This window comes from Amphibalanus amphitrite, unplaced genomic scaffold (assembly GCF_019059575.1).
Source record: "Amphibalanus amphitrite isolate SeventyFive unplaced genomic scaffold, NRLGWU_Aamphi_draft 000369F_arrow, whole genome shotgun sequence".
Taxonomy (NCBI): Eukaryota; Metazoa; Arthropoda; class Thecostraca; order Balanomorpha; family Balanidae; genus Amphibalanus; species Amphibalanus amphitrite.
Window position 1 is genome coordinate 389632 of NW_024881863.1, and position 9971 is coordinate 399602.

General features: G+C 56.3%; 1 protein-coding gene across 1 annotated transcript; it reads left to right on the plus strand.

Moving 5' to 3' along the window:
- The first annotated feature begins 6751 nt into the window (after positions 1-6751).
- On the plus strand, positions 6752-8373 carry LOC122389708 (branchpoint-bridging protein-like). The gene is made up of 2 exons (XM_043381993.1): positions 6752-6761; positions 7721-8373. The coding sequence occupies exons 1-2, from the start codon at positions 6752-6754 to the stop codon at positions 8371-8373; spliced, it is 663 nt and encodes a 220-aa protein (XP_043237928.1).
- Positions 8374-9971: the final 1598 nt, after the last annotated feature.

Here is a 9971-nt window from a genome sequence, read left to right on the forward strand (position 1 = left end):
CGGGAAAGGCGTGCCCGCCGGGTGAAAGGCTGCGGCTGGCCGGCACCTGGGACTCGCGGGCCCGCCTCTCGTGGCATTTGCCAGTGCGGTGTCGTCGGGGCAACATCTTTCGGTAAGCGATCTTTTCCATCCCCCCTAAATTAACGCCGCAGCGCCCAGGCGCTGCGGAAGTCCCCGACATATGTCCTGGATTTATTTTGGCTTTCCGACCCGCCGCAAATAGCGGTGGGCTCTCCCGTTTATATCCAGGGCCGTCCCGTCTAAATTATGTTCATCGGCGCGGCGCGTAGGGTAAATGAGTGAGCGGCTGTAAGTGTGATGTGTGCTGTGTGCGTGAGCGATGGAAGTTGAGGAGTGATCATTTTATCCCGCAAATCTAAAATACATAGAGTTCGGAATGTGAGCGAAATCTTTCAATGGGGTAAAGGCAGATGCCGGGCTGATCCACGGTGAACGTGAACGAACAATCATACGGGCCGCTTAGTTTAATACACCCGGGTGGCAGGCGGGCATTGTAGAGTAACTTTGGTCAACGTAATGTCTGTACATGGGGGGAACCAATAAAAGGTTGCAGGTTCCGATGCATGAAACCCCTACATAAATATGGTGCACCGCGGCCGGGAAATCTTTCCCAACGGAGGTCCGGACGCCCGAAGTGTTCCTTCCGCCATAATCTGCGGTACGCGACAAGTGTAGAATTCCGCTCCCCGGCGTCAGTGCACATCGGTACCCGGGCGTATTTGCCGCTTCCGGGCACGCGGTCCACCGGCCCGTGTCATGCGCAACGGAAGGTCAGCGCTCCCCGGGATAAAACGCCGATCGGCCCTGTAACGCCGTGTGGGAGGTCCGGACGGAGCCCGGGTGGTGCAGAGGCGGATCCAAAGGACATGATGTGGGCGGTGATTTCCGCTCCCTTGGAGGTGGTTACCGGTCGAGCTGTTCTTACTTTTGGCTTTAATATCTTGTGTAAATCTATGTTTCCATACTTTTCGTCACGTTCACACGCGTGAATCAGCCCAATCAAAGGGGGGTATGGGGGGACAACTCGCCACCGCAATAATGAGAGATGAGAGATGAGGGCAGTCGGTTCGCGCGAGACCGTCGGAGATCGGGGATGAGATCTACGGAGTTCGGCGGTGCGGAAGAGTTCGCTCGGGCGGAATGTAATCCGCTTGTACGCGAGATGAGTGCTCGCGTCGTCGTCGGTCGCATGCGAGCGTGCAGGTTCGCCCGTTCGGCGGAATCGTGAGTCCGGTGACGAGCCGTCACCGCTGGTGTGATGGCAACGAGGAGGTCGTCACCGGTGAGTACCGAGGGCCGCGAAATACCCCGGTATTTCAGAGTTACATGTGTGGGCGTATGATTGGATCGTTTGGTGTACAGGTATGTTACGGTTGGTGTGATTGAGTCAGTGCGAACAAGGTCATGTGTGGTCACGAAAAGATGCGGAAAATTGAATATCATTTGTCATCAATTTGCTTTCATCATTAGTCATCAATTTGCTTTCATTCATACACCTGATTTAAATATGTAGCAAATTGCTTGTGTCGCCTGCCATTCACGCCTCATAATGAGACCATAGAGGCTTTAGACATTCCCTGCGATAGCGTGAACAATCGTTTAGACCATAGTGCATTATATCTATAGTCTTAAGTGCAGTGCATCTTTGCGGTGCATATTAATCGTAACTTAAGATGATAACCGGAATGTCCATGGCTTCACAGATTTTATAGGCAAAATCGGTGCAATGGATCGGGGACGTTACGATTGGGTGTCTTTAGGTAAAGTTTTAAGCGGGGATGACGATCCCTCCCGTAAAGTCGTGCACTCGTGCACCTTGTGGCGCTGACGAGCTGTCATCAAGGCGGCACCGAGGCTGTACGTAGCTTAACGCGGGCAAGCTTAGCTCGGCAGCAAAGCCCTAATCAATTATTATCTCCACCTCGTGCCGAAAGGAGCCTTGCATTCAGGCAGCAAACCTTTAGATCTCCCATGCAAGTTGTCACTTGCAAATTGCCGGGAAAACTGTCATAAGTGTGGTCCGAAGGTTTTGCTCATAGGTGATGACCCTGGAACCGTTTCAATGGATTCGTGTGATCCCCATTCATCAGCTAACTTTATATGGTACGCAAAGGCAGTGCAACAATGAATTATAAAATCAAGACGTCTGCAGGTCCAAGAGCACGGCTCATCCCAAAATTCCCCTTTTCAGGAGGTTAGTGGGCCGAGTAGTGTACGTTACGGAATGAGTCGCATTCCAACGAAAGATCCGTCGAGCTTCGTCAATGTTTCCGTCTTAAATTCAGGGAAGTGATCAAATCTTACGGTTCATTGCAGTTTCTTTTGACGCAAAACGTACCTAAAACGTCTCGTCAAATCTTCAATATTATGTTCAAAGTAGTTAATTCCCTCGTTTAATCCATGCATTTTCGCGTTGTCATTTCCTTGTTTAAAACGTGGTAGCGATAACTCAACTAAATTCAGTCACGGACCAGAAACAAGTTCTGAACAGCTTTGGTTCCAGGTTTAATGGCAACACTTATTAAAGCAGAAATTCTTGAATGGAGCGCTGAGTGCTCATTTTAATGTGCCCGCATTTAAATTCCGATGCATAAGTTGGTATTTCCAATATTAAAATTACAGATTATAATTAAATTCATTTAGTAATAACGGAAGAACCCAGTGCCTCTGAACCATTTCATACCGATTCAGTGAGACAGTATATCTTGAACTATTTTCGGTTTTGCATTGACAAATAATCCGAGGAAATTAATCTCTCAGGATTTTTCAATCCTCTGTAAAATCCTGTCACGCACAGATCATCACTTTGCCGTCAAGTGGAACCTAAATTATCGCTGAAGTAATTTAATTTGTTCTGTATAGACGAGCAAAACATGTGTTTATTGGCATTTGCGCTTCTCGAGAGAGGGCCTCTATGTAGTTGGATTTTAATGAGGATATTGGAAAGAGTACTTGAAAATGCACATTAGAGGCAAATACACTTGAATCTACGTGGCGCGGAATCTATCCGTCGCGACTGCACATGATATTTGAGTCTCCAACCGAAGCTGACGGCGATTTACGTTCAATGGGGTCTAACGCATGATGAACGTCTTAATTCTTTCGGCAGTTAGGAAATGCAACGGTGAACGGAGCCCGAGCTGAGGCAAGCTTTGGTTTGTCCCGATCATTTGAGGAGAACAGGCGAGACGTATAGCGGCGCGCGGTGACGCAAAGCCCTAGTTGCTGAGCCGACTCCGTTTGGACTGTCGCTCCAGCAAATTCAGCAGCACGGGCATATCCGATGCCTTTCCTGGATGATTTCCTGGACCGTTTTGGTCTTGGCGCTGCCGTGCGCTGCCACACCAGTAACGGGTGATTTCATATGATGTATAATATAGTATGTGCCACATTGTCAGTTCCCGCGTGTTGTACAATGCATGTTGTTGTACAGCACGGGTTAATTTACTGTGAGGCACGTGTTGTATTTCATATCATATCATATGTATTCCTGAGCGGTGTGTGGGTGCCCGGCTTAGGCTTCACTATCATCGGCCCGAGGGCAGATCGGATCCGCCAGATTGCCGATATCCACCTGCTCAAGCAGACGGGTTGGATCCGACCCCGTGCTCCCACACCACGCGCACCTGTCAGCGTCCGGGCCGGCGCCGGGCCGAGCAATTATGGTCAAGCCGCCGCGCCGCCCGCGCAAGGGGGTGGCAGGTCCGCGGCAGGGCCCTCCCCGACCGTCCCAGAGAAGGGACGCATTCCCATCGTGATGGGATCGCGCCGCCGGCCATGGGATCGAGCCGGACGCCACGGGTTGGCCACCTACTCGACCGAAGGCGGGAGCCGCCGCATTCGCACGGCCGATCCTAAACGCCTCGGGGCGGGACAACCCGCAGAGCGCAGGGCAGCGGAGGGCCGCCAAGGAGCAGCGGCGAACCGGGCCGATCCGCAATAACAACACCGGAGTCATTGGACTCGCCCGTCGCTGGCCGCCTGCAGCCGAGCACTGCACACCCCAGACGACGGTGGCTTTGTGTTGCCGATTGATTCAAAACCAATGCGGTCATTTTGATGTCTGAACGCTCTTTGGTATTGACTAGTACATCATCTTGCGGCCATGCTCCATGACATCTATAATTTTGGAAGATAGAGTTATCGTTCCGAAACGGACCAAACGAGACAATTAACCCCATAATCACTCAGTACGGCACCGAAACCTTCTGATAAATCGATATCCGGCGCAATGGCCGCCATCATCCCTTCTGGAAAGATTATTGCGATAAAAAGCGCCTCATACAGCACAAATCAACGTATTAGAGAGGGACCTTGATTATCCAAAATTGTTCGCTTCTAGGTTTTCAATCAATATCCCGACCATATTGGTAGGCAGAATGAGCGGCACGCCAAATAGGCATGCAGTTTTGGGAAATTCGTGTCCGGTATATATGTTTATTTATTTATCTGTTTCACTTCGAGACAAATCCATCCATACGAGAATGATTCGCATATCTTTAACAGTACTGCGCATGCCGTCTTAATAAGTTTCGGACGTCGTAATGTATAGTTTTAACGAGTTACATCAGTGAACTTATTTGTTTTAACGGCAGCGTCAGAGCTGAGGCGAAGGAACTCAGCGCGGTACCGTCGGCGTCAATGTATCGTCTGCCAGCTAAAATTTGGCTATCAGCAGTTTTAGCGATTTTTAGTTTAAGTCGGGTACGGTTGCAATGGTTCTCATGTTATGAGTCTTCATTTAATTTCGTCGGAAAAGCTCCAGGCCTGAGCACAGTCACCTCGGTGTTGTGCCTCCGACATGGAAGGGCTCAATGGCCCCATCACCCGCACCACAGGTGCCGCCGTCCCCAGTCGGTCGGCAGGATGGGCCGGCGCGCCGCTTACTGCGCCGATCCCATCACTCGGTGACTAGCCGAGTGAAGTGCGTGCTGCGCGGCGCCGCACTGTGCGTAATCACGGCCGGACCCTCCCCACCGGCCACCGGTACCTGGTCCGACTGGGCCGGCCCCTGGGCCGATTGGACCGGATACCTGGGTCGGTCGGACCGTCACATGGGCCGACTGGACCGCGTACATACCTGAGCGAGGGGCTAAGGGTGCTTTCACCGGCCTGTAGGAGCTCGGCCGGGTCACTGCACTGGCCCACCACCATCAAAACAAGTCGACCCTCCGCCGTTCGGCTCACCAGCCGGTGGAGGGGAGAATTGGGGCCTGCTACGGGGAGACAGCCGGTTCGACCTGGATTGAGTATGTAGATTGAGTTCGTGAACTTGTGGAGCGCTCAGCGCAGCCATTCGACCTTTATCGCTGACTACCGCGCCCCGCAGACTGCAAGGAGATGACAGCCCAGGAATTTAACTATGAGAGAGAGAGCCCAAAGCAATTTTACCTTTAATATCACACAAATTCGCTGGAGGTGCGTAGCGCCCCGTAAAAGTTACTTTCCCAATTTCAATTAACCCGATCTTCTCATGCACCGGCACAAGTATAGCTGTAGTCACCGCGCAGCCCTGGGGTCCGGGCGGGTCCCTGAATCTCCCCAAGCGCCAAACAGCCCTCCCCTCCGCAGCTCGGCTGATCACCCGCCGGAGGGGTGGTCTCTGAGGCGCTGGGAGCGAGAGAGGCACCTCGCCCCTGATCGTTGAGGCAGCGTGGGAGTGCTGCCTTTGGTTATCCTCCCCCGAGGGGAGGATGGCGCAATGGTACCTGACCACCGAGAAATGAATGTTGGATAGATCAGCCGAGTGTGGATGAATGAGTGTTGAAGTAGTGTTTTTGTTATGTGTTCAAACTTCATATGCACATGTAGTTATTAGTATGCGCCGCGCGCCGCGAAAGAGAAAGAGAAAGAGAGGGTCGCACGAGAGAGTCGTGCGAGAGAGTCGCGCGAGACAGAGAGTCGCGCGAGACAGAGTCGCGCGAGACAGAGTCGCGCGAGAAAGAGAGAGAGAGAGTCGCACGAGAGAGTCGTGCGAGAGAGTCGCGCGAGAAAGAGAGAGAGAGAGAGAGTCGCACGAGAGAGTCGTGCGAGACAGAGAGTCGCGCGAGACAGAGTCGCGCGAGAAAGAGAGAGAGAGAGAGTCGCACGAGAGAGTCGTGCGAGAGAGTCGCGCGAGAAAGAGCGAGAGAGAGAGAGTCGCACGAGAGAGTCGTGCGAGACAGAGAGTCGCGCGAGACAGAGTCGCGCGAGGAAGAGAGAGAGAGAGAGTCGTGCGATGAAGCGCCCGAGAGCGCCGGTCGGCACGCGAGGGGTGGACCGCCGCCGCGCCGTGGGTCGTGGGGAGAGACGGGGCTGAGGGAGGGCAAGGCAGGCGTTTGATTGTGTTTGTCCGGGCACTGGGGAGGGATGGGTCTCGGGCTGGGGAGGGAATGTGTTTGCGCGGGCGTGGGACGGGGACAATGACCGGGGTTTGGGAGTATGACCGGGGGAGGGGAGTTTAAATGACGAGGGAGAAAGACGACGGACGATGCGGCGGAGGAAAGGAGACGTGACGGAATAAGGGAGCGATCAGATGACAGCAAACGACTGAGCGAGCGAGCGCATGGAAATGTTGGCCCCGAACACATGACCGAGCAAGTGCCAGTCAGGCGCGGAATACCCTATCCGCTGAACATCAAGGTCCGAGGATCACGACGCATTTGCTCAAATCACGTGTTCGCGGCCAAATTACTGAGGTATGTTTGGGGCGCACGCGGGAAAAGGGTTATGGACTTGGTGAGGAGGAGAGATGACGGATTGTGAGTGAAAGAGCAGGGTCTGAGACTGATATTGAGACTGAGACAGAGACAGAGACGGAGACAAAGACAGAGACAGAGACGAAGGCTGAACAGAGAGAGTGAGAGAGAGAGAGTAAGCGATAGAGAATAGAGAGACAGAGAGAGAGAGAGAGAGAGAGGGAGAGAGAGAGAGAGGGGAGAGAGAGAGAGAGAGAGAGAAACAGACGAATGAGAGCGGAGAATGCATGGGTGTGTGAGACCACCAGCAAACGTGAGTGGTGGATGTCGGCCCGGCTTTGGGTTAGGCATGCTGTGTTACAACTGTGGTTAGACTAGTTTCTACATGGTGGCGGACTGGTTCGAGGTTTCGCTGTCATTAATAAAAATCCACATTCCCATTCAAAATTATCGAACGGTCACAAACTTTCCCCCATAGTAAATGCTGTAACAGATGAAGCGTAATAAGGTAACTACATTTAGTCAGATTTCATGTGAACCGAGGCTGCAAGTGTTAATGATTCAGAAAAATGTATGCCGCAGAGTGTCGCGATGTGTGTATGTGTGTTATGTACGGGCCAGAATGATTGAGGGGAGGGAAAGCCCCTGCTCTCCCACAGGCATGTCGCCCGGTCCGCCGGCCGCCGACCAGGAGCCAGCGGCGACCAAGACCTCGGCCGTACGGGCCGGGCGACGGCGGTGATCCGTTCTCCAACTCGCCGCACCGCACGCCAGCCGCCACCGGTGGGCGCGCGGCTGCCGACCCCGCCGCTCCAGCCGTCTGCCCGGCTGCCCGGAAGCCGCGGCGCACAAGAGCCGCGGTGGTACGGGTGGCTGCGCTCGGCTGCCGACCCCGCCGCTCCAGCCGTCTGCGCGGCTGCCCGGAGGCCGCGGCACACAAGAGCCGCGGCGGTACGGGCGGCTGCGCTCGGCTGCTGGCCTCGCCGTTCCGGCCGTTCACCTCGCCTCCCGGTCCGCCGCAGCATTCAAGAGCCGCGGCGGGAGGGACGAAGCTCTACCGCCCATCTCGCTGCCCAAAATGCCCGCTGCCCCGCGCCGATCCCGCGGCTACTACTGCCGCGCCAGCTCGGGGCGGCGGCACTCGCCCACGGACCTCCGCCCGCCCGCCTCCAGCGACGATAACGCCCGCGGCAGGACGGGAGCGGCGGCGCTCATACGGCCATCAGGCCGCGCGATCCGCCAGCCGTCCCGTCCAGCCCCCGGCAGTACGGCGGGCGGCGGAGCTCGGCCCGTCTCACCACGCGCCGGTCAGCAGCCTGCGGCCGCCCCACTGGAAACCGCGGTGCCAATGGCCGCGGCGGTACAGTGTGTGACGGCGGCCGGGCCGGCCGACCTGACGGCCCCGCCGGCTCTGCACGGGCTGGGATACAGCCGAACCACCTGTCGACAGCCGCCCGATCCAGAACCAGCGGCCCGAGTATCCGCGGCAGCATATGGTCGGGCGGCAGCTTCAGGTGCCGGCCGTGCAGAGGCGCCACATGACAGCTCCCGGGGGTCGACGCCCTCCACCGGTGGCGTACCCAGCTGGCGGCAGCGTGACAGGCGGCGGGCACGGCGCACCACCCGCGCACATGAGCCGCCGCCGTCGCCGCCGCCACCGCCACCTGGTGGTTGATCGACGCCCTATACCGGTGGCGTACCAAGCTGGCGGTAGCGTGACAGGCGGCGGGCACGGCGCACCACCCGCGCCAATGAACCGCCGCCGCCGCCGCCGCCACCGCCACCTGGTGGCGCGACCCCGGGACGCCTGGCGGGAGCCATCCAACTCTGAGGCGGGCTTGGCAGGAGGAGACGGTCGCCACGACACCTAGCGGCGCGCGAGCACGCACCTTACAAACGGGGGCAGTAGCTGGAGCTCGGGAGCTCCCGGACTGTGGCGGTGGCGCTGGGATGAAGGTACGGCCGCCCAAGAAGGCGGCCATCTATCCAGGTGTCCACCGCCCGCTACAACCGGCCATGGGCAGCAGCGTGCGCCCCCGGCAGTGCATCGCGCGCCGCCGTTCGAGGCGGCCTGTGCAGCGCGAATAAACTCAGAAAGGAAGGAGCGGAAGGAACTCGAGGTGATGCGGGCGAGCGGATCAGTGCGGGTCACGGATTGGAGCGGCGAACAATACGGCAAGCATGTGATGCGATTGGCAGGAGAACGGACACGGACGATCATTGAGAGGGAGCTGGGGGCTGGGCGATCGAGTGTAATGTACTGATGTAAGTTGGATGTATGTGGTATGAATGATTCAGGCAGGATAATTATTGGTACAGATCATAGCGCAAGCTTCACCTGGAGAGTAAGGGGACCCCTTTTTGACCGTTCGAGGGAGGGGGCATTATTATGTAAGGGCAAAATTCATACGTCGGAGAGAAACGGCGGGCCGGAGTACCAGAGTGCGTGTAAGGCCAGTCCGCCGCATGATAGCCTCCGGCGGGAAAGGCGTGCCCGCCGGGTGAAAGGCTGCGGCTGGCCGGCACCTGGGACTCGCGGGCCCGCCTCTCGTGGCATTTGCCAGTGCGGTGTCGTCGGGGCAACATCTTTCGGTAAGCGATCTTTTCCATCCCCCCTAAATTAACGCCGCAGCGCCGGAGGGGGCATTATTATGTAAGGGCAAAATTCATACGTCGGAGAGAAACGGCGGGCCGGAGTACCAGAGTGCGTGTAAGGCCAGTCCGCCGCATGATAGCCTCCGGCGGGAAAGGCGTGCCCGCCGGGTGAAAGGCTGCGGCTGGCCGGCACCTGGGACTCGCGGGCCCGCCTCTCGTGGCATTTGCCAGTGCGGTGTCGTCGGGGCAACATCTTTCGGTAAGCGATCTTTTCCATCCCCCCTAAATTAACGCCGCAGCGCCCAGACGCTGCGGAAGTCCCCGACATATGTCCTGGATTTATTTTGGCTTTCCGACCCGCCGCAAATAGCGGTGGGCTCTCCCGTTTATATCCAGGGCCGTCCCGTCTAAATTATGTTCATCGGCGCGGCGCGTAGGGTAAATGAGTGAGCGGCTGTAAGTGTGATGTGTGCTGTGTGCGTGAGCGATGGAAGTTGAGGAGTGATCATTTTATCCCGCAAATCTAAAATACATAGAGTTCGGAATGTGAGCGAAATCTTTCAATGGGGTAAAGGCAGATGCCGGGCTGATCCACGGTGAACGTGAACGAACAATCATACGGGCCGCTTAGTTTAATACACCCGGGTGGCAGGCGGGCATTGTAGAGTAACTTTGGTC